This window comes from Protopterus annectens, chromosome 17.part0, assembly GCF_019279795.1.
Source record: "Protopterus annectens isolate FY-2018-M chromosome 17.part0, PAN1.0, whole genome shotgun sequence".
Lineage (NCBI taxonomy): Eukaryota > Metazoa > Chordata > Ceratodontiformes > Protopteridae > Protopterus > Protopterus annectens.
In genome coordinates, this window is record NC_056751.1 from 375,920,443 (window position 1) to 375,946,514 (window position 26,072).

Below are 26,072 nucleotides of genomic sequence, written 5' to 3' on the forward strand. Positions count from 1 at the left end.
AAGCATTATGTTGGTAAAAGGGTAAAAGACAGTAAAGGAAAATTTAAGGGGATAAGTGCAAAAGAAAAAAAAGGAAAGGAAATGGATGAAAAACAAGCTAAACAGCTAATGATTGGGGTTGGTATAATGGTTAAGGTGTTTGACTCACAGACACAAGGTACAATGTTTGATTCTCACCTTTGGGAGGGAAATTGGTTAGGCTTAGAATGGCCTATTAAAAAGGTAGCCCTAGCAATTAGCTATGAACTTATAAAACCATAAATCTACCTATGACCTTATGAAACCATGACTCTAAGGAAAAGAGAAAATGAAAATTTTAGAGTGATTTCTGTAAATGTGAGTAGTTTTAAGAATATAGTAAGAATAATAGGGAATTGGGAGTGGTGTAATACATCTGATGTAGATGCAATTATATTAGAAAACACAAGATTTTTAACAAATGAAAAAAAGATTGCAGAGAAACTATAATCTGGAATGTGGGAAATGAGACATGTTCTGGAATAGTAAACATATCAATGTATCTTTAGCAACAGTGTGAAGATTAACCATTTTAGATGTAAAATGAAAAGAACAAGTAGATAGTCTCATAACATTACATGCTTTATATTAATTGTAAAGAAAGGTAAAGGTTATCTCATCAGATTTTAGACAATGTAGGGATAAATATAAGTATTATAATAACAGGAGACTTTAACTGTGATTTAATAGACAAGGTAAAAGAAAGGAAATGATATAAGAACAACTTTAGATGTTATAAGATGTGGTATATTAAAACTTTGGGACACAAAATTCATGGACATACAGTGGATATAAAACGTTTACACACCCCTGTTAAAATGCCAGGTTTTTGTGATGTAAAAAATGAGACCACAATAAATAATTTCAAAACTTTTCCCACCTTTAATATGACCTGTAACCTGTACAATTCAGTTGGAAAACAAACAAATCTGTTAGGGGAAAAATATAAAAAATAAAAAATGTACAATAAGCTGGTTGAGTAAGTGTGCACACCCTTAAACTAATACTTTATTGAAGCACCTTTGGATTTAATTACAGCATTCAGTCTTCTTGGGTAGAAGTCTATCAGCATGGCACATCTTGACGACAATATTTGCCCACTCTTCCTTGCAAAAGCACTCCAAATCTGTCATATTGTGAGGGCATCTCTTAAGCACAACCCTCTTTAGGTCACCCTACAGATTTTCTATTGGATTTAGGTCTGGGCAATTCCAAAACTTTAATTTTCTTCTGGTGAAGCCATTCTTTTGTTGATCTGGATGTATGCTTGGGGTCATTGTCATGTTGAAAGGTGAAATTTCTCTTCATCTTCATCTTTCTAGCAGATGCCTGAAGGTTTTGGGCCAAAAGTGACTGGTATTTAGAACTGTTCATAATTCGCTCAACCTTGACTAAAGCCCCAGTTCCCACTGAAAAAACACAACACTGAAGCATGATACTGCCATTACCATGCTTCACCATGGGGATGGTATTCTTTTGGTGATGCAAAGTGTTGTTTTTACGCCAAATGTACCTTTTGGAATTGTGGCCAAAAAGTTCAACCTTGGTCTCATCAGATCATTACATATTTTCCCACATGCTTTTGGGAGACTTGATGTATTGTTTTGCAAATTTTAGTCGGGCCTGGATGTTTTTCTGTGTAAGAAAAGGCTTCCTTCTTGTGACCATACCCTATAGTCCAGACAAATGGAGAATATGGGAGATTGTTGTCACATGTAGTATGCAACCAGTACTTGCCAGAAATTCCTGCAGCTCCTTCAATGTTAGTGTAAGTCTCTTGGCAGCCTCCCTGACCAGTTTTCATGTTGTCTTTTCATCAGTTTTGGAGGGACATCCAGTTCTTTGCAACGTCACTGTTATCCCATATTTTCTCCATGTTTTGATGACTGTCTTCACTGCGTTCCATGGTAAATCCAATGCTGTGGAAATTTTTTGTACCCTTCTCCTGACTGATGCCTTTCAACAAGGAGATACTTTGTAAGCTCTCTGTGAACCATGGCTTTTGCTGTAGCAGACAACTGAGTAAATGTCAGGAAAACAGTTGAACTTTATTTGGGGTTAATCAGAGTCTCTTTAATTGATGGCAGGTGTGTACCCAAGAAGTCTGAATGCTGTAATTAAATCAAAATATGCTTCAACAAAGTATTAGTTTAAGGGTATGCACACTTATGCAACCAACTTATTGTACATTTTTTTTTTTTTTTATATTTTTTCCCGTAACAGATTTGTTTTTCAATTGAATTGTACAGGTTATGGGTGACATTAATGGTAGGAAAAGATTTAAAATGATTTATTGTGGTCTCATTTTTTTATATCACAAAAACCTGGCATTTTAACAGGGGTGTGTACACTTTTTGTATCCACTGTTTAAACAGGCTATGTATAGAACTGAAATAGATTATTTTATAGTATCAGAAGGTTTAGTTATAGCAGAAGGGGAGGTAGCTGAAACAGGATTTTCTGATCATCTTGTAATATGTTTAGACATAAATGAAAACAAGGGATATATATATATATATATATATATATATAATAGGCAAAAGAATAAAAAGGATAAATGAGAAATCATGGAATAAAGAAAGAGATTACTAACAGAGTTATGGAAAATCATATTACTATGAGAACATTTTATAAAAACTGGTCTGAATAGTGGATGATATTTAAGGAAAAAGATAAAATAATGTGTTTTACTGTGGCAGCATGATATAAGAAAAGTAGAGAAAGAAAATATATGAATTAACATATAGCAATGCATTGGAAGATTTAAAATATTATGATAGAAAGTACTTTGATAAAGAAAAAGAATTATATGACAGGAATCAAGAAAAAAATCAAGAATTGTTATATAAAGATATTTTTACAAGGGAAAAGAGAAGAAGCATTGAGTTACTTAACTATATCAGTAAAGGAAAGTGGTTGTATAATGACAGAAATAAAAAATGTAAACGGAGGAATAGAAAGAGCTCAGGAAAAGATTATGAATAGTGCAGGATAATATGTACAAGGAATGTTTAAAGAAAAAATAAGCCAGTGAAAAAACATTGAAAGTAAAAAAGTTAACAGAAAAAGAGAATAAAAGGTTGTAAAAGGAGATTTCTTTAAATGTATCAGGACAAGTAAATATATTCAGCTGTAGGACCAAATGGAATAGTGTATGAAATGTATGAAAATATAATATTTTGGCAAAAAAAATGATTTTTAAAGATTTTGAATGAATGGTTAAATGAAGGTTTTATGTAGAAAGAATTTTGTAGTGGAATACCTAAATTCACATGGCAAAAGGAAGATAGACAATTAAAATCTCAAGACTGATAGTATTTAATGGGCAGCGCAGTTTTGCAGCGGTTAATGCTGTCGCCTCACAGCAAGAGGTTCTCCGGTTCGATTCTCAGCTGGGGTGCCTTCTGTGTGGAGTTTGCATGTTCTCCCTGCATTCGCGTGGGTTTTCTCCGGGTACACCGGTTTCCTCCCACATTCTAAAGACATGCTTCTGGAGCATTTCTCTCTGGGCCTCCACTGAAAACAGGATCTGTGGAACCTAGTCGGACTTTCCCGGTCAACAAATGTTAAAAAAATAAAAATTAAAAAAAAAAAAATGAAAATAATACAAATGAGATTTGAAACTAAAATAGAAAATAATGTGCAAGATAGTATATATAGCATAAAGGGAATGGTTGTCAAAAATTATTAATGATAGAGAAATTGTGGATGGCATTATGAATAGAAAAGAAGAAGCAAAAATCATGATTGGAGACCTTAATAAGGCATTTGATGCAATAGGACATAAAATCTTATGTATGATAAGGAAAGAATATAATATAAGTAAGAAAGCTGGGAAATGATGTATGTCAGTGTATAATAATAATAAAGTAAAAATACTTGTAAATAGCTGATTAAGCCAAGAGGTACATATGAAGAGTGGTTTAAGACAGAGATAGCCAGTGAATTGTATGCACTTTGCATTAGTTATGAATGTGATAGTATGTGAAATAAATAAAATGAATGGGGTGAGGTATATAACACCTTAAGGGTTAAGTATTTCAGTTTTGTTAACATATGCAGATGACCTAACTGAAAAAAATGGATAAAAGAAGTAATGATTTGCACAAATGTCTGTCTAGAGGCATCACGGCTGGCTTTAAATAAAGAGAAAAGTAAAGGTTTAGGTTATGTAGTAAACATAGGGGGTATATATTTTGCAATTAATTAAATTTCTGCATTAGGTATAACATTTGGGAATAAAGATGTGAGTAGAATTCAAAGTGAAAACAATAGAAGAAATAAAACAAACTTGTCTTTTTTGAAGAACAAATAAATTATCAGAAAAAATGCTTATTTGATAAATTCAGTACTGATAGGAAAATAACATACTTAGCAAGTGTATTTATGTTGCCAACAGTATTTGAAAAGGAATTATTGCAGATAGTTTTTTATTTATATGTGGTTCTACATTAAACCTAGTAGAAAGAGGATTTATGTAAATAAGGAGGAAGGAGGTTTACGTTTAATTAACCCAGTGGTATATGCTACTTCATTAAATGTGTACAAAATGTTAAAGTGGATACATGAAAAAAACACGAGAGATTAAAATTCTATAAATATAAATATGAGAAATAAGGGGGTATGGTAAAAAAAGAGTAAAAGAGAAAAAGAGTGTATAAATAAAGAAATGAAATGTTACCAAGAAAAATATTTTTGTGGCGAATAAAAATTTATGATGTAGAAGAAGATAGAAGCAACATGGTATAAGAATGTACTGATAAAACATTGCTATGAAAAACCATAGGAAAATCTAACAGATGAAAAGAGTTAAAGGTATAAAAATAAGAAGCAAATGATATAATCAGAAAGTAGAATGTGACGATTTTTTGTGAAGACTGCTGATAGATAAATTGCCAGTAAATGGAAATATGCCATATAAAAAGAAAATTGATAGAATATGTTTAAATTGTCAAGAAGAAGAAACTACAGAACATGTGTTTTTGAAAGGTAAGAGAGTAAAGAAAATTTATGGGGAGAACTATGTGAAGATTTTTTTCAAAGCTATAAAAGAAGTGGATAAAATAAATACATATATGATTAAATATTGATATTGTAAGAGTAGAAGTAAAACATATGTTAAAAGAATATCTAAAAAGTTATTTTATGTTATATGGAATGAAAGAGTAAATGAAATTATGGTTAATTGTAAATGGATTATAGCAACAATATTTAAGTAAAATTAGATGGTGGTTATGGAAAAAGAAGTTGGGGTCTAATAGGGATGAAAATTTAGCATGACTGTAAAAGAAATTATGAATATGTGTAAACAGATTTGTATATCTATATATTTATAAATATTTTGTAAATAAGGGTTCTTTTTTATATAAGTAAAGGAACTCTACAATTTTTGATAGGTGCTGTGGGATCTTTTATATCCACCTGGGCTATCACCTGCTCAGACAGATGGGATGTCTTCTTAATGTGCCATCCAAAGGACAGCATAATCAGGAGTACAACACCCCTTTATACTGTATTGCAGTATCATCAATCAATACACCTAGTGTTAGAATTGAACCCACTGCCTTCTGCACTACAGGTGACCTGCTACCTCTTACACCACTGACAAGATAACTGTTTAGAGTTTATATCAGAGGCAAAAGATCTGGAGATAGCTCTTAATAATGTTTGAGATCTGGCATAAAGGTTAAAGTGCTTACCTTGCAGACACAAAGTACAGAGTCTGATTTTCATGTTTGGGAAGTATGGCTAGACTTAAAAAGATGCCTGTGAGCATTAGCCTAGTAATCAACTACAGATATAATAGATAAGGAAGGAGAAGATGTCCGTGGTAATCTTTTCCATATGAAGAATATCACCCTAATCAAATACATTCTTCTTTCTGAGGGGCTGGTAGCTTAAAATACTCTTGTTCTATTGCATTGATTAACTGCAATACGTTGTATATCTGCAGTACTTGAATACAGCTCCTGTTCACTTGTACGAAGTCCAGAATTCTGCAGCCTAGGTTTTGACAGAACCTTCTAGATGTTATATTACTCCTGTGCTTTTGGATGACTAGCTGCCAACTGCACCATTCATTAATAAAACTGGCTTTGCATTTTACTTGGTATCCTCCATCTGTCTGTAGCACACTTCTCTGCCTTGCCACCTGTTTGCTGGTTTATTAGTCATTTTTCTGAGTGGCTTTGCTTATTTATTAGTTTAATTGCACCAAGATACTTATTCAGGATTTTATTATTTACACTTTGAGCTCTGCTTTATCTTGCTATCCCTCTAAAACACCTGGTGATTCCCCAGACCCCTATTTGTCTGGATAATCAGGTAAGGGAATTGCTCAGTTGCCCAAGAATCTGTCTTTAACCAACTTTAGACAGATATTCCTTTGCCTGTTTGACTCATTTTAGTGAAATCAGCTACCTTTTCTGATTATGTCAATGAGACTGTGGGCTGTTTTAAGATTGCCCTTGAACATTTTGGTAGATTTTTATTACGAAACACTATTATCAGTTATTTTTGTGACAATTTTTACTTGTTTTAAATTCACTCACTGTATGATCTGTGATCAATTGTTTTATAACAATCTTTGTCATGTTTTATATACATGTAAGAATAAGGATATCTGTGTGTGTCAGTTGTTTGAATTTAGTTGTTTATTTATTTGTTCTGTAAAGTGTTTACTTCTTTTAATCCTTAAAAAGCTAAATGAAGCAAAAGTGAATGGCTCACTAAGTTTCCACAAATGGTATATTTCTCCAGGTTTGAAACAATCTGAATCTCCTGCAGAACACATGCATGAGGTTTAGTCCTTCCTGGTAAGCATGAATGTGTGTACTTTATAAGGATGTGAAGGTATCTGTTTGCTTTTCTGAGACTCGGTAGCATGATTCCTGGAAAGACACGACTGAAAGATCAAAAATGTGGACTTAAATATTTAAAGTTTGAGATCGTCATTTCTCAGAATACTCAATTTTCTCCAAGGTATGGTGATAGCAGAGTAGGTATATATAAGTTTGTGGTGTGTGAATGGCTTGTAACCCCACACTGAGGTGGGGTGGCAAAAATAACTTTAAAGAAAAACAGTGATGTTTGACGTTCACTGTTCTCCTTAATTTCTAGACTTTTTGTTTCATAATTTTGGGGGTTGCACTTAAAAGGTTTGGAATTACAATACTGAGCAAATTTGAATACACATATAAAAGTAACATACACAAAGACCAGAATACATTGTATGGTAAACAGCTGAGTTGTACTAAATTTCATTTAGCTACTAGCTATAGCACTACAATTAATATAATCAAAATCACCTTGCATAAATCAGAAGTTTGAAGGTTCAGTTGAAAACTGATATAGATATCTGCTGATTACTGCTCTAGGAAATGTCCAGTCTTAGAAACGTATAGTGTTTACTTAATAATATAATATTCTGATAAATATTTTCACTCCTCTCGGTGGAACACGTTTTGTTATGAACCATATTTAGAAACAGATATGGAATTGATTTCCTTTCTCATAATTATGATACTCATCCTATAGATTTCCATAATGCCTATTCTGACTCTTCATAATTGGCTACTTTTTTAGTAATATAAACTAAATATATTTATATTTATTTTTTGATTTATCAGAGCTAGACATGTTTCTTATTTTCTGACTTGTAAAGGTACTTTGTCTTTATAAAAAAAAAGGTTTATACAAATGGTTATGAAACCATAGTATTATAAATTCATTATTATCATGGATATTGGAATTTTTCAGAATTTTAATGAGTTTATTGCGAAGAAGAGTAAAACTTTAGGTGCACTTGTATAAGTGTTATTTTAATACTGTATTACTGCATGATGGCAGGACTTAAATCTTTTCAGGTTAATCAGTTTTTAGCTGTTACTAGAGAGTATGTAAATGCTTTGAAACTGAAATAATTCTAAACAGTTTATTGTGTAAATGGCCTCTTCAAGTTTATTTGTTAAAATAAGCATGACTTATGTTATTGGTAATAGGTTATCAGACCCTTCTTTAAATATTTCATTATATTTATTTATTTATTTTACATTTGTTGACCGGGATAGTCCGACTGGATACAGGTCCATTTTCAGTGGGGACTGGGGAGAAAAGCTCCACATGTGGATAGATACAGAAGAGTTAACAGTAACAGTTCTATACAGTTACATAGATGCCATTCATATTATTCATTGTTATTTGATATTCAGTGAAAATAATTTTAAAAATAATCAAAGGCTACAACAGTAACAACCTTTGCCAGCTATATGTACCAGTGGGTGGCACGCTTGTGCATTGAGTAGCATTGTTGCCTTATGGCAACACGTTCTCTGATTACATTCTCAACTGAGGTGCCTTCTATGTTGATTTTGCATGTCCTTATTGTGTTTGTCTGGGTTTTCTCTTGGCACTCCAGATTCCTCTCACTTCCCAAAGACATGAAGTAGACAGATTGCTGAATCTAAATTGTGTGTGTGTTACATGTTTGTGATAAAGAAAAAAGGCCTGGCAATTTACTTCTGTTTCTTAATTGCATACTAAACTGTCTAGATGGCAGTGGCTGTTTAAAGGGTCACTCTAGGAGTTGCTTACTACTGATAAACATGGATGGATAGATACCCCTGAAAAACAATGGTTAATACTTATAATTTATGTGGGATGGTAGTGACTGTTGATAGATTAAGAGTTGTTCACCAGAGGTTTAGCACTCTGAAATCATTTGGTGCCTTCTTATAAACTTTCTCTTGTCTGTGATCCCAATGCAGCCCCCTGGCCCTCAGAGAAACTGTGTGCTTGCAACGTAAGTCATTGCATTGAAGTGTTTTGTTCATTTACACCTTTCTAAGCCATCATAAACATGAGTTATAAGTAAGAAAGCTTAGAGAAGATCTTCATTTGTTCTTTATACTGGGCATGTTTAACTAGTGGAATAAGGTTACTAGCAGCGATATCACTGCACTAACGTTATCTGTTTCAGTACTGGCTTCTTGCCTATTGTATACAAGCTCTGTAATACTGCTGTTGGCCTGTAATTACAAGTTGGTAGATGTAACACTGCTCTTGGTCTGAAACTGCCAGTTGGTAGATTTACATGTACCTAATGTGTTTACTTTGCTATGTCTAGGAACAAACAGACGCACGCACTTGGCTTTTTAATCCTTGTGTCTTACCTGTACTGTCCTGCTGATGTTTGTGTTTTGCTCAAACAAAATGGACTTCAAGGCACTTGTATTACACTATGCCAGTGTGCAGAATCTCAGAGAAGCTGCCCATTGGACTTGTTTGTTGGATAGTACTGTCATTAATCTGTAACTGAATGCTTGATTTCATTTGCTTTATGCTGAAACCTAGCACTGTGTATTAACTGTTGAAAAATGCTGACATCTTGTTTGTTTTATTAACTGCTGCTTGCTTGTTTACTGTTATGCTGTTGGAAGGTGTAATCTGTTTATATTGCTGAATTTCTGCATGTGGTATTTGGGTACTGGCATCTGCATTCTCTCATCCTTCTGCTTATTCCAGCTTGACTAAATACTAGCATCCCTTGCCCTTACTACATTCTGCATACTCTCTTCCTTTTTCCTACTCCAAATTTTAGAGTAAAAGCTTGCTTCCCTTGACAATTCTGCTATTACCTGTGTGTTTTCTCCCCTCCCGGTGCCTACCTAAAGGTCCCTTTCTCCAAATTGGTGGTGTAAATTAAGCTACTCTCCTTTCTAGCTCCTCATGCCTCACTAGTCTTCTCTTCCCTTTCTACTGCTCCCTGCAAATGTGGGATTACTCTCTCTGGGCCTTCTACCTTTTCTCTCTCTCACCCTCCAGCCTGCAACTTTCACTCTGCCTTCTGTTTCACTCTTTCTACTTGCCCCTAATATTCACTACCCCTCCATTAATTGCTTTCTCTCTTCTAGAGAATTTTTTACCACCCTAAGTCACTATCTTATTGTTATTACATCTCTCTTTTATTTTTCAGTAGTCACCTACATAGAAAAGTGACCTCAATCCTCCCCCACCCTGAACACACCTGGCTGAAATTATATCTTCTGGCCCTGAAACTGACACAAGGACTGTTGCTCTCTAGCCAAGGATGGGAGAGGAAAAAAACAGCATCACAAGCTATACATACGTGTCCCAATTGCTTCTTCCTCACCTGGTGTTAAAAGCATTTTTCTCTTGTTTCAAATGAAACCAGGCTGTGATGTGCACACTTATTTCTCAGCTCACTAACACCCCCCCCACCTTTCTTCCACCCCCATTGAATATGCATCTCTCTCCCTGGTCTCTGCACACTTTGGCACCTAACTAACATCAGAAAAGTGTGCTAAAGGCTAAGACTTTCCTGCCTGTCTCCTCTCTTTTCTAAACCAAGGGCTTACTCCATACATTGTCAACATCTTTCCTTACTCACTTAGTTGCTACACTCTAAACACTGTACTACTCACTGATAAACTTAAGTATAAGGCCGAATGATAATTTTTGAAGCATAGTAAACTGCCGCTCTTGGCTCTGCCCACTCCGTTTACCCTTGCTTTGCTTGGGTTCACTCCACTCCTCTACCCTACTCCAATTCCCACCCACCCCACATCAATTGCATTTATTGTAACCAAAGCTCCACCTACCTCTACTGCTCACCCAGTCATAACCTTCTACTAATTAATTCTTCACTTCACCCACCCTATTTCACTAATTGCATAATTGACCATCTGACATCCCACCCCCTATACTCCACCACTCTGTATTCGCATTCCAGTTTATCTTACAAATAAATCTTACTCTTTAATACCCTGCATACCCTTCCATCACACCATGCCATTTATACCAACTTAGTACTACTTACTCTGTCTCTATCTTTCCTCTTTCTGCAATTACTTACTTCTTCTGAAATCATACATGAATATTACAAGCCCACTCATGTAACTGCCACTCTTCTGCCCAAACTCACTCACTTCTTTGACATAGCACCCTCTGAATATGCAACACATACCCCCGCCTTAAAAAGCTAAAACAACCTTACATGTAAAAACTAAAATAAAACTAACCACCATACATGAATACAACACAAAGAAAAAATTGCAACCCACTAATCCCATACACAATCACCACAACCTAATACTATGCAGTGACATTTATCCAAATTCTGGACCCACTCACTCCCCTCTTCATTACAAGAACTGTCACAAAACCCTTAACCTCACTACCATCAACCTCCAAAGCATCAGAAACAAAATTCCAGATCTCCATGCCAGGACTGAAGACTATAAGCCAGATATTGTAGCAACAACTGAGACTTTGCTAAAGCCTTATATTAAAAACTCTGAATTCCTCCCGTCAGGCTTCTATTGCCTGAGAACAAATAAGCCCAGGAAAGAATGTGGGGGCATTGCTCTCATATACCATAATACTTATAACATAGTTCCATATAAAAACCCACTGCCACATTTTCTACAGCCAAAATACTAATATCCTGCTTGAAAATGAATAGCAGCAAAAGCATCTGCATTATAGTCACATACGTGCCCCTCGGGTAAAAATATACATATACTTGAGGAAATACTAGCCTGGTCATCCAAAATATAGAGAATTAAACAATCATACTTGGTGATGTGAATATTAACTGGTTAGACATTATACACTATCACCCAACAAACAGTATCAACCTATTTAAGTTTGCCCAACTCATTACTACTATAACCAGACCCAACAAAAACAACAGCTCAGTATTAGACTGGGTCCTTTTCTCTGACCCTAGTAAAAAGTCCTCCACTGGCACTCTACCTAACAGCATTATCAATCACCTACCGGCATACATAATTTGCAAATCAACTCCAGTGCTTAATATACACCACTATAAGCATACCAGAGACCTATCCCACTTCTGCCCAACTACCTTTAACGATACCCTATGAAATATCAGCTGACATCCACTTAAAGTCCTGCTGCTGAATTATGCTGTTGAATTCTATAACTCAGCATTCCTCCATGTACTAGACAATCTCACTCCACTCCAACACAGGCGAGTGAAAGGCAACAAGGCCAGTTGGCTTACCAAATCCTGCAAACAACTTATGATAGCTAGAGATAAGGCCTGGAAATTATGGCATACAAGTAAAATCCCTGCAGACTTCATTCAATACAAACAACTGCATAATCAAGTAAAGCAACTTGTCATCAAAAATAAACAACACTACATTACTCTTCAAAATAACCATATGCAAAATCCTGAAAAGTTCTGGAGGGCCATAAACTTTCTATTATACTCAGGCAAAAGCGACAATTCCTCCCCTGATCCAGACATGGCCCCAGCTGAAACTGCCTCACTTTTTAAATCATTCCTTCCCAGTCATCATTCGACTGCTCCCAGACCCATCTGCTACAACAAGACCAAATGTCTCTCTCATTTACATACCTACCTCCACCATAAAAAAAACCCTGCTTAAACTTAAACCTGAATCAAATGCTCCAGATAACTTACCACCAGAATTCCTCCAAAAAGCAGCAGACCCTATAGCCTATCCCATTAGTATACTACTAAACAGATCCATTCAAGTGTCCTTCATTCCCACCATCTGGAAAAAGATAGTCATCCTCCCTCTCCACAAAGGTGGAAACAATAATGATATATCTAACTTCTGTCCAATTGCCATCCTCTCTCCCAGCTCCAAAATTCTGGAAAAATGTATCCATAGCCAACTACCTACTACACCTCAACCTCCTCTTCCCAACCCAACATAGAATTAGGCCTAGTCATAGCACCACCACTGCTCTTATATCTTTCTTGGACATGGACATAATCAGCCATGCTCGAGACAAAGGATACCTTGTCTACTCACTGTTTCTTGACCTTTCCAAGGCATTCGATACTGCCTCACACCCACCTCTTCTGACCAAACTCTCCAGTTTAGGCATCTCTCCCCTACCCTAAGCTTTTTCTCCAACTACCTTACAGGCAGATAACAAGCAACCAGATGGCACCAATCCCTCTCTCCTTTGCTCAACATCAGTACTGGAGTCCCACAAGGGTCCATACTGGGTCCACTGCACTTCAGCATTTTCATTAATGATTTCCATACCAGCATACCCTATGCTAATGCCATCCAATATGTAGATGACACCACCATCATCTGCATGGCCAAGTCTACTTCAGAACTTCTTACACTCACCCAAAATGCCTTCACCTCCCCTGAAACCTGGATGTATAATAACCATTTAGCCCTAAATGATAATAAAATGAAACTCGTATTATTCACCCCCCCCAAAAAAACACCCCTAACCAAAAATAAATTTACCATCAACTCACTCAACAACACTTGCCTTGAAGTAGACCCATATACCAAACTTTTAGGGGTCATCATAGATGAACACCTAACTTTCTACCAGCATATTAACACAAACATCAAAAAAACCCGTCAGTAACTAGGCATCCTGTAGAGGCACAAACACTTCCTCACCTATGCAGCAAGACTATCCCTTGCCTCTTCCTTTCTACTTCCATCTATGCTCTATGGTGCACCTCTCCTTACTAATATAGAATCCACTCTTAAATCCAAAGTGGACTCATGCTACAAGAAAATCACAAAATTTGTAATCAGCACCAAACACTCCTCCCACCATTGCATATCACTCCATCTAAACTGGCTAGAACTTCCCCAACATCTAATATACCTGCATCTAAATAGAGCTCGTAAGTTAATCTATAAGCCTTCTAGCTGTCCTGCCCTCTCCTCTCAGTTCACCATATATTACCCAAACAGACCTCTATGATCATTCAATCAGATGCTCCTTAATGTAGCAAAGCTTAACCTTTCTGCCAGTCAAATGCGTTACCCATATGCTACAGCAAAACTATGGAATGCTCTCCCTCCTTCAGTTAGTTCTACTAGCAACCCTGAATGCTTTAAGACTTTACTGAAATAACACCTGTTCTCCCATTGGCTATGTACATGTACCAGCACTGACTATAAAAAAAAACACATTCCTTGCCTTCCCACTTTTCCTCCCCATCTCACTTACGGCTCAGACTCCTCATATATGCGTTCAGTGCTTCCAACTTACTAAGTCCAACATGCGCCACCCAGCCACACATAATCTACTATATCAGTTACCTATTATATCTTCTATTCACTCTTGATGCCTATATAGCAGTAGCTCTAAGGCTATACCTTACTCTCAGAAGCTTTAATATGCCGCTCTCCATCTTTTTCTCTCTACTGCAGAATTGCAGTACTACATTGTTCACACATTCGCTATTATCCCATGTCATCAACTGTATTCTTGTTTGTATGTATATTTAAAATCTAACATCTGTTTAACTACTATTATCTATTTTATTGTATCACCTATTCTGTAATGTAGTGTTCTGTACCAACACTGCTTGATTTCTGTATTTTGATTCTGTAGTTTTATCATGTTGTTTATTTTTGGAGCTTTTCTCCCCGGGCTCACCCTGGCCCGGTATACCTCCCAGTAATAAAAATGCAAGTCAATAAATAAATAAAATAAATAAATTAAGACTGAGTACTGTAAATATGCTCCATTGAATAGGGTCTTACTGTGTATGTAATTCTTGCCTGAATTCCTGCTTGCTCTGGTATTGAATATTTTTTATATGTAGTAATATGAAATAAACACTCAAAGCTTCTGCTAAAGATCGCTTTGAATTCTTTATGAAATGTTTTAGATGCCCTAGGACAAACTGTATGCTTAAACATAAAACCTGGCAAGACATGTTTTACAGTGTATAAATTATGGTGTCCTCAATCCTGAACATGTCTCTGATTTTTAGGAGTAGTGTCCCTAAATTCTTTCCTTTCAGGCTGATAAGTATTAATGAAAGAGGCAAACTCCAAATCAGCAATACAAGTACCAGACATGCAACCTTTTTACATGTATCACAGTCTCCACTGCAAACTACATCCACCAATGATTCCTACTGCTTCAGGAATATTATCAGTCAGACATTTCTTTTTCCTGCTTTATTCTCTTTTTCACTAGACAGATGCCTTGATTAAATGAATATCTAGAGCTATATATATTACTAGCCAATAACTTTCCTTATTAATTTATTCATGTCTACTTTATATTTGAAAATGCGCACGCACACATACACACACACACACACACACACACACACACGTATATATATATATGTGTGTGTGTGTGTGTATTATACAGTACTTGATATGAACAGAAATAAAACAATGGCCTGTAGTATAAATGAAAGCAATTTTAGTTACATTATAAAGATTAGCACATACTGTTTTTTTGTTTCCTGTCTGTTTGCAGTCCTGGTAAAATCCCTTGCATGCATCATGCAGAAAATCTTTGAGAACTCTGGAAACATCATAAAGGCTGAATCTGGGCTTTTTCTCTAGTCCTGAATAGCTGTTTGTTGTTATTGTCAGTTTACTCTCTTCATGTTTCTTTAGTAGTAGTTCATGCAGAAGGCATTTCTGAGAAATCGAGCAATAGAGGTCCTGTAACCGACCATATGTTAGAAACTCATACATGTTCATGCCATTATCAATGAAAAGCTTGACAAATTCAGGCTTATCATTCACCAGGGCATCCATCATTACTTCTTCCAAGTCAGATGACTGAAAAAAAAAGTATGTGATAAGTATAAGGCCTGTTAATACTTGACTAACAATAAACTATCTACATGTAAACACCACGTGAAAGTTATACCACAAGAGTCAAGTTTAATATGCTCACTATAATAAGTTAAACAAACAGGAAATAATGAATTTAGATATTAATTTATTGATTTGAATGTATTGGTTTTAGTGGCAGAAATAATTTAGCAGTTATTTTGGCAGTAATAACTGGTTCATACAATTTTTCTTTTTAAGAAATACCGAAGAGGATGACTGTACATGAATACATTGCTGAAGATCATTCTGGACTAAACCAGCATAACATACACAGACCTACCTGATCACTGGCAAGGACAACTGGGCCCACCTAAGATGGTACTATATTTACTGGCCCGATACTGGTTAACTGTTTCTAGATTCCAAAACATTACCACCTGCTAAACAACATTAAACAAAAAAATTGCAGATCCATGAACAAAAGACCATCATTGCTTTTCCGTTAGGAAAAATAAAAAAAAATGGCTGCTTATGTTGCATACATCACCCTTCATCTGTCCATCTTAACCTTTATACTGTTGCAGTTGGACTCCTGCCCCCGGCAGATAAGCTGACATTCAAAACCTGTATCTAACCTCCTAAATCACAAAACAGGATGCCCATAATGATAAGGTTTTCCTCTGGGTACAAATTCATGTTTGCCATGCGAAATAAGAGTTTCAGTGAGTTGCTGAAGCTGACTGGATACTGTCTCTTTAAGATATCAGTTAAAAGGACTTGTAAAAGATGTGTAAAACAAAACTGCTAATCTACATGACCAATACCTTTGAAAATCAATGCTTCAGTTATTATGGGTAAATTATTATAAATATGTTTTAGACAGTAAAGTCTAAACTATATTATATGCCTCTTACTATTTATTAGATAACATATAGCATTATACATCTTTTCCACATAATTTGTCTAACTTAATACTGACAGGTATACTCTGAGATATTATGCTGACATATTATGTAAAATTATGCATTATTATGTTTGTAAAGTCAGTATAATATTTTATCCACATTTGTGACATCTGCTAATATTGTACTATTTTTGCCATGCCTTATTATAGCTGTAATGGGTCCCCAAATCAGTCTGCTTTCGAAGTTAAATAAATAAATCAATAAATAATCAAAATCTGGCACATGGTGCAGAGGGTTAAGGCTATGAGCTGTGGTTCCTCTGGTACAGGATCTGATTGCCTCAATCCTCCTTTGTCTATTGTGGGATCTTGATCAAATCACTTGGGGTTAGAAGTTGGCTTAATGGCTGAGGTGTTGCCTCACAGGCATGAGGTACAGGTTTGATTCTTACCTACGGAAGTGTGAGTAGGCTTGAAAAGACCCCCCCCAGGGTCATTAGCCTAATAATCACTTATAAACCTTATAAAAAATAAACAAGAAATGTAGAAGATGTTATGTCTCATGCATCACACATTTTTCAGAAGTATACATGTTAAGTTTCCTTAGTCTGTTTTCATGTGACTGTTGTTTAGGCCCTAATGATTATATACCAGATGAGTCCCATCTATGTATGTCATAGAGAAGACCTCAGAACTAAGCTTAGCAATTGAATTGCGTTTTACCTTTAGCTTATACATACAAATGTTTTGCCCTGTCAGCATTTTATGAGACACAGCTTTCAGTGTGTTTCTTATGTACCCCAGTGCCATCTTTGTCGTTGTCATTGGACCTTAGTCTGTATTTGATTCATTTGGCATGACTATTCCCTGTAGCTTTCTACATGTCTTACAGATGCATCCTTTTTTCCTGCTGCATCACATGCCTTCACTTTTTTGCATATGTACATTGCTTTACATGTGGTAACATAAAAACTAAATTGCTATACTTACAAACCTTAATCCCTCCATTTTTGTGGTATATCCTGTTTCATCTATCCAATTCTATTTACATACTTGTTTTACTTTGTCCCTTTGTACTTCTAAAAATGAACACAGGCTTCTTCCTGTATAGAACAACACATCGCCCCACTAATGAACATGTTTTTCTTGTAGTGGGCTGCTTTTGGCAGTTAGCTTCTTGTTCTTTTACCTGGCTCTCTATTAACACAAGTTATATGTCTTTGATGGCCTCCTGGGCTGTCTTATTTAATATTATTTTAGGCAGAATTATACCAGATGCATTTATAACAACCATGTATACAAAAAAGATCACAGTTTCTCCATGGTTGGTTTCTTCCAGTGATCTGCTTACTGTGAACCCATGCTATCCTGTCCATTTGTCTCACTTTCCACTAGATACAAACAAATCCTTCATTCCATCTTTCCTCTGTAACTTGCTATTCCCCATGAACTTCTGAAAATGATAGTTCAGGGTATGTTTTCTCATAGTACGTTGCTTTGCCACCATTTAGTTTTCATGGCTTCTAGGATCTTGCCATCCATAACTGTGTCAAGGCTGACTTGTTCATAGGTTCATAGGTTCATAGGTTCATACTAGGCTATCTGCCCGAGGGCATTTACAAGCCTAGCCCATAGTTTTGTGGCTTACGCCACCCCTTTAGTATGGGGAACTATACCCATTATTTTGCTGTGCCTCTGTTGAGCAGTGACACTGAGGTAATCCCTGGGGTATATCTGCGATCTCCCATCCATTGGTCAAGATTTCTCTTGAACAAGGCCAGCGAGGTGCTCTGCCTCACATATACCGGGATTTTATTCCACAGCATAGGGAGTCTTTGGGTGATGAATCTATCCCTCCAGTACCTGTTTCTCATGTACTTGGTTTCATTTGTTTAGAAACTTCCTTCATGTTGTGGTGTAAATATTGACTGGAAGTATTTGTTGATTAGTTACACTTCTGCCTAACCACTCATTACTGTAAGCCAACACAGGGCTTCTTATTTATATTCTCCCTCATATACCTGCTGTAGTGTGTTATTCTGCTCAGAACAAAGAAAGTAGTCACTGGAGCCAGCCTTCCATTTTGAAACATGTTTATTTATAATAAATGAACATTGAAAAAAAGTAAAATTCAGTTCAAAACAAACAGTTTAGTCTGCAATCAAACTAAATTCCCTTGTCTGGTTCCTGGTCTGCTGGCTTTACACAGTTAAAGGTATCATAAATATTTCTTTACCTTCAGATGCTGTATTCTTTTATAGACTAGGTTTTTGAGACATCACAATGACAGAGCATTTGTGTCTGCAGTTCCACATACAACGATAAACAAAAAGATCTTGTTCTGCACGGAGAAACAGAATTCCAGTGGATGTGTCCCTTAAAGGCTTTCAACTGTCCCCCCCCCTCCCCAAAAGGAATCCTTCCAGACTGCCTTCCTTCTTCATTCTGGTAATCATACTTCTATCTTACATTCTCCCAGGATCCTCTTCAGACCTAAGCATCTTATATCTGCTGTACGTTAGGACACTGGACTTTAAATATCACTGTGTGCAGCTGTACCTCTTTAAATCTAACCTCCCTGTCTGTGTGGGTTAGTATCCTTAGTGAGACCATCCAGTACTATGCTACATGACCTTTCTGAGCTGGAAGATTTAAAGGCACCAGATACAATGTCCTACACTGCATAAGATCACTTTATCCACTCCATTTATTGAGGCTTGCATTGCTTTGCCTTAATGGAGACCTTTTTTTGCTGTAGAAGCCATGCCAAGTTTCATTCTTCAGTGATTAAACTATCATGTATTTCTTTTTTCCTCCAGAAATGTAAATATTTGTATTTTGTAACTTTTTTTACACTTACATAAGACAGTATATTTGTCACACAGAGGTATGATGCCTGAATGAAAGTATATGCGATTCAACAACCCCCTATAGGAAGTGTGAAATCTGAGTCTATGAGTCTGAATTATAATACATGTGATTGAAAGGCTTCCTATTTTTAGTGTGAGAACTAATAATACAAGTATGAATGTTAGTATATGCAACTCAATGGCACCATTTAAGAGGTGTGGGACCTGATACTATGAATCTGAATGGTAGTGTATGTGATTCACTGGCTCCCTATAAGAAGTGTGAGACCTGATTCTGTGAATCTGAGTTGTAGTATATATGATTCTGTGGCCCCCCTATAGGAGGTGTGAGACCTGATAATATCTATCTAAATGGTGGTATATGTGAGTCAGTGGCAGCCTCTTGTAAATGTTATCTGATCCTGTGAATCTTGACACTTCAGGAAGTAAACTGAGAGAGATTCATTAAAAAGCCCACCAAATTGTGAACCTCACTATTGCGCCTTTAAACTGCTGGTGTGGGAGCTATGGGTGGAGGGGATATGCTCCAACAACAGCACTACTAGTGTCTATTAATCATTGTTCCTTGGAGAAGGGAAAATATTCTTTAACAGCATAATTTTGAAGTTTATATATATTCTCCTTAATCGCACTTAAAGCTTGGTTGTTCTGAGGATTTTGCTTAATTTTCTCAAAATTTCAATTGGTTCTTATGATTCAACATTCCCTTCTCTTTTTCCTAGCTTGCTTGCTAGTATTTTTAGACATTCTGTCTTATTGTTGAAATCTATTTTGATGTGTGGTGTCATTATGTGTGCACTACATTAATTTAGGATTGTAGTTTTCATCAGTTACCCTTTTTCAATGGTCACTTATTACTAGATAGCAAAGCATCATAATCACTAAAAGGCTTTATAAGAGGGCCAATTAAATAAATCTAGTAGTGAACTAGACAGAATTTGTTAATTTTGATCCTGGATCTGACCTCTGATGCACACAGTCAGAGTGGAAGCACGTTGAGTCATGACATCCGTATCTTCATTTTACATTACTATATCTCAGTGCATTTGTGCTAAGGTAACTAGATATACTGCACTAAGTGTCATATTGTCATAATATGCTCATGGTCATCTTACAGATTCTGCCCAGAGAATCAAAGAGCGATAAATTATGAAACTAAAATTTTGTAAAAAAAAAATTAATAAATAAAAAACATTTTCTTTAAAATTAACTGTATATGACTGATTTTGAACAGTATTTTTTTTTCAATATCTTGTGCTATGCAGACTGCATTAGGTCACATACCAAAAATATTGTACCGTATACATGTCTCTGGATTTCTGGAATAAATATATCTATAGTAGATGTATTACTGAGAGAGCTGCCATGGTGGTGCAGTGGTTAGCATTGCCGCCTCACAGCAAGAGGTTCTCTGGTTTAATCCTTGGCTGGGGTGCCTTCTGTGTGGAGTCTGCATGTCCTCCCTGTGGATGCGTAGGTTTCCTTCGGGTGCTCCGGTTTCCTCCCACATCCCAAAGACATGCTGTAGGTGGATTGGACACTCTAAACTGGCCCTAGGTGTGAGTGTGTGCATGTGTGTGCCTTCTGTGGAAGGTTGGGCGCCGGGCTGGCAACTCGACACTGTAAAACTCCACTTCCAATCATGAGCAGACAGGTGATCCACTGTGACAACCCATAACCGGGAAAACCTGAAAGAAGAAGAAGATGTGTTACTGAGAGAAAACAAATATGCTGAAAGCCAACATCACATTATGCTGCACCCACCTCGGTGTGAAACAGTAGGGTCACACACCATGTGAATATTCCCTAGATCTTCTGCATTATTTCAAAAAGCTAATCCCCCACCAATTCATTACAGAGCATAGCTTGAGCTGTATGTCTTGTGCTAAAAATGCCCTGCTACCATGATGAGGTATTTTGTGATTTAGAGGCTTGTTAGCTATGTAGAAGTAAGATGTCCTTATCAGCTAATTTGTATGTCTCTGAATCGCAGTTACTACTGGAATGTGCAAATCATTGCTGATCTACACATTGTGGATGTAAACTGTTGCTCGTGTAGGCAGTGGCACCCTCTCTATCACTCTCATCTATACACATCCACAAAACACATATGCACGCACACCATAGTCCCTAATACTTGTCTCTCTGACTTATCTGTCTTGCTGTTGTTCCCCCCATCTCGCAGTCACAGTAATAGTTTTAAGTGCTGCAATGGAACACTTGTAGTTGCTTTGGTGGCTAGTGTTTCTCTCCACCGCCCCATCACCATAGTTACCTGTATGGCTAGTGTTTCCCCCAGCTCTCCCTGATAGTCATGCTGATGTTGGTGCTATTATTGTACTTAGATTAAGCCCTGGTATCTAGTGTTTTCCTCCCACCCCCCTGATCCCTGTACTGATGTCAGTGTTATTATGACACTTCAGTGGTCAGATATCCCTGGTATCTAGTGGCTCCCCCTACCCCTGATCACCAAACTTTGGTCATAGTAGTAATTGATCAATGGCTTTTTGCAGTGTTCACTACCATGGCATGGTGGGGTTGACCTTGCTGACATACAGAACTGAGCGATTTCTTCAATTTCTTTGCATGTGGATGCCTTCCTGGAGCTGGTTCTGAGGGAGAGAGCACATGATTAATTAGCATATGCCTCTCCCCTGGACTGCGTCATTATCATTCATCACAGCATTGGAGCCACCCTACATGGTGCTGCATGTCTTCTTGCTTGAGCACCATGCAGCATTGTGCAGCAATGTGTCAGGGAGGTTGCTGAATACCAGAATGTTACACAGCAGTAACATCTTGAATTCCTCCCAATGCTTATTTCTCAGAATGTCTGAGCAGTTTAATTTTTCTTCATTTATCTTAGTCAAAATATTGCAGTTTAAGTTAATATGCTTATTCTCAGCTACGTATATATGTGTTATTGGCAGGTGGATCCAATACAATTTCCCACAGCATAACCTTCTGATGGTAAATGGGATGAGAGAAACTAATCAAAAATTAAAGGGTCTGAAACTGTAAGTCTGTTAAGTTGTAAAGTGTATATTCCTTGGCTAAGCCTCCTGCAACCCACTCTCCAAGTGAGGCACCCACAAACACCCTTCTCACTTATATATGCCAACTGCATGGTCACAGAATCATAGGTAAATGACACACACCCTAAAAGGATAAAGAAAATGCCCTGTACAAGTACAGTTTCACAGGAGAGCTGATACATGAAAAAAAAATAAAAACTTTGCTGAGTATCTAAATTATTTGACAAGATGTAATCTGTCTGATTGCTTCACTGAAGAGTAGATCTGCTACAACAACATGTTACAAATGAACTAACATTACATTTTATTCATCATTCAAAAATCATGAATACGACAGTAAAATAATGCATTTGTCTAAATGCTAAGGAAGTGATTTGTTTTTCTGTTTAGACCTTAAGCAGTATATATCAAACCCTACTGAAGATTTCATTGAGAAGCACATTTATACAATGTATAGTTGCAAGCTAAAAAGTGTGCTGCTACTTAAATATAACAATATATGCAGAACCATACCCTCCACTCAACATCTCCATTAAAAATGTCACTCTTAGCGATGTCAACTCTGTTCCAGGCGACAGCAAGCTTAAGTTCATCTAGGTATTCCGATGCTTCTTGAGATTGACTTTTGCATGCTAAACAACATAAAACGATTTAACATTAGGTTTTAGAAAGTATCAAAATGTAAGAAGCAAATCACTAAAATTCTTATTTACTTTAACAACTGTGATTATTAAATTAAATAGATGACTATATAAATAAGAACTGCCTGAATACATTATTTACCTAGGGACATCATACCTCCAACAGCTAAACTCAGTAGAGAACAAAGAAGACATGCCTTCATACACTATCCCTGTATGTCTGTGAAGGCAGGATTACCTTCTTCAGAGTTTCATATTCCCATTCAGAGTTGACAGTACAGTGACCCATGCAGAAATGCTATGGAACATCCCATCCCCAAACCCAAACTTCCATATCTTTCACACTTCTTTCTCCATGCATCTGTCCTGAAATCACCAGGACTAGGAATAACAGCAGGGTGTGTGTATGCTTTTCAGTTAGGCTACCAGTCAGAGTTTACGGTATTGTGAGAATGGGTTGGAGGACACAGTAATGACAAGTCCATCCAGGATGGTAGATGTGTATGACATTGCGAAGAATCTTTCTGAATTTCAGTAGAATTCAACCTACTGCATAAGTCATGAGGATGTGTATTCAGATCTTTGTGATATTATGTGTATTTGAATGTTTGTGATCCAAACTCTTTAAGTTTTGATACTTTGAACATTTGTCATGCACATACAGACACAATCACACACACACACACACACACACACACACACACACACACACACACACACACACACACACACACACATACACACATATATACATATACACATTGTGTGAGTGTGTATATAAAAAGGGGAGGCTTATATTGCATTTTTGTCTTATCTATGTCAATCTTATTTCCTGGAATCTCTCTCAAGTTATCCAGCTCTTGGAGAACCTTACACAAATCTCTAGACGGATTTCTCAACATCAGAATGCTATCATCTGCTTACAGAGCAATCTTCAATTACTGTGCACCTCATTTGTAAGCTGTTTGAGAACTGGGCCAGTTGCTTTAAGTATATTGTAAATAATAGTGGGGACAGGAGGAAACCTTCCCTGAAGCCTATGTTGATCGCATGCCCACTCCCACATTAAAATGTGTGTGTGTGTGTGTGTGTGTGTGTATATATATATATATATATATATATATATATATATATATATATATATATATATATATATATATATATATCTTTTATATGAATGTTTTAAAGTTTTGTACCTTGTTTTGTAAGTATACTGCTACTATGTGATGTAGATTTTTTATTGCTGTTCTAAAAAAAGTTTGCTACAGGCTTCTGGCAACAGGACGATGTCACAATGCTTTTCTATATAGATGTTTTTTCTCTTTAATGCGACTGTCTGATGAAGTGATCTATTCTATCATGAAACCTCTTACCCATTTTTATTCTTACTTTTAGGTTGAATAAATTTAATAACCTACAGCCTTGGTGGCCTGGTACTTTATTTTATTTATTTATTTATTTTACATTTGTTGACCGGGCTAGTCTAGCTGGATATATGTCCATTTTCCGTAGAGGCCCGGGGAGAAAAGCTCCACTAGTTATTACAAGTTTAAACAGAAATAGACAATACAGGTTATTACAGATATTATGATGGCAGCAAACCAAAATAGGTAATAAAATAATTTTTTTTTTCACATGATGTGAATTACAGTAGTCAGACAATATATATGTGAAAAAATATATATACATAAATGTTATGTAAAGGGAAAGTTATCAAGGATACTGGGAAAAAATTATGGAAAAAGAAAAGAAAGAGAAGAAGAAGCAGAGTTAGTCTGGGTTAGTGCAGGAGCATAGCCAATGTTTACTGAGATATATTTTCAGTTGCCTTTTAAAAGTTGTGAGAGAAGTCTGAAATATGATATCAGAGGGTAGTTTGTTCCATATTTTTCCAACAGAGTTGGAGAAGAAGCAGTCTCCTGCAGAGTTATTGGGTTTAGCAATATTAATCAGTAGTTTGTTTGAAGAGCATATTTCAGATTGTTATATGGTGTAATAAGGCTGGAGAGTATTGGTGTTTTAGTGGATTGGTTTAGGATCTTGTGAGCTATTGTGAGCTGTTGAAGTTCAAGCTGGTTAGGAAGTTCAAGCCACCCTAGTTGTCTTAGATTCAGGCAGTGATGGGTTCTAAAAGGGAATCCTCTAGCAAATCTAGCAATATTGTGGTAAGATGTTGCTAGTTTCTTGAGGTTGCTATTGGAGAGATTACTGTATATGGGGGAAGCATAGAGAAGAGTAGAGATTAGGTGAGTTCTGGCTATGGTGGTTCTAGCTTCAGGTGTAAGGAAAGGTTTGATTCTGTATAGGGATCCTATTTTTTTATTCACTAATTTTATTGTATTGTTGATGTGAGAGTCAAAGTTAAGATTGTTGTCTATTGTTATTCCTAATAATTTAGTAGTTGGGTCAGGAGAAATAAGAGTACCGTCAGTGGAAGTGAGAGTGAAGTTTAGTGGGGTTGACTTTCGGGTAGGTGAGAAGAGTAGCAGTTTGGTTTTCTTGGGGTTAAGGAGTAGGCAACGGTGTGAAAACCATTGTTCTACAGTGTTAAAAACATTTTGGGTAAGAGACTGGAGTTCAGTTTGTGAGGTAGCTGTGCAGATTATAGTAGAATCATCTGCATATTGAATGCAGGTAGTGGTTGGGATAGCTGATTGCAGGTCATTAATAAAGATGGAAAATAGAAGTGGGCCTAAGATAGTGCCTTGTGGCACTCCTAAAGAGATAGGAAGGAGATCAGATAGTGAATTTTTCCAGAGTACTGCCTGCTGACGGTTTTCTAGGTAAGATGTAAACCAAGTTATGGAAGGAGGATCAAGTGACATAAAATTCAGTATGTGAAGAAGAAGTTTGTGATTAACCATGTCAAAAGCTTTAGATAAGTCAATGAAGACTGCAGATGATAGATTATTTTTGTTGCGGTTATAGTTGATGGAGTTTGTGAAAGAGAGTAATGCAGTGGTGGTACTGTGGGAAGGTCTGAATCCATGCTGACAATTAGCGAGTAGGTTGTT

At 36.5% G+C, this 26,072-nt stretch overlaps 1 protein-coding gene across 1 annotated transcript in view; it reads right to left on the minus strand.

Moving 5' to 3' along the window:
- TRPM5 (transient receptor potential cation channel subfamily M member 5) overlaps window positions 1-26,072 on the minus strand; it is a 749,498-nt gene that overhangs the window by 376,544 nt on the left and 346,882 nt on the right. The window contains exons 9-10 of the mRNA XM_044058928.1: window positions 22,931-23,049; window positions 15,273-15,611 (exon numbers count right to left, since the gene is read on the minus strand). Of these exons, the coding sequence (XP_043914863.1) occupies window positions 15,273-15,611; window positions 22,931-23,049 (458 nt within the window). The remainder of the gene's footprint in view (window positions 1-15,272; window positions 15,612-22,930; window positions 23,050-26,072) is intronic.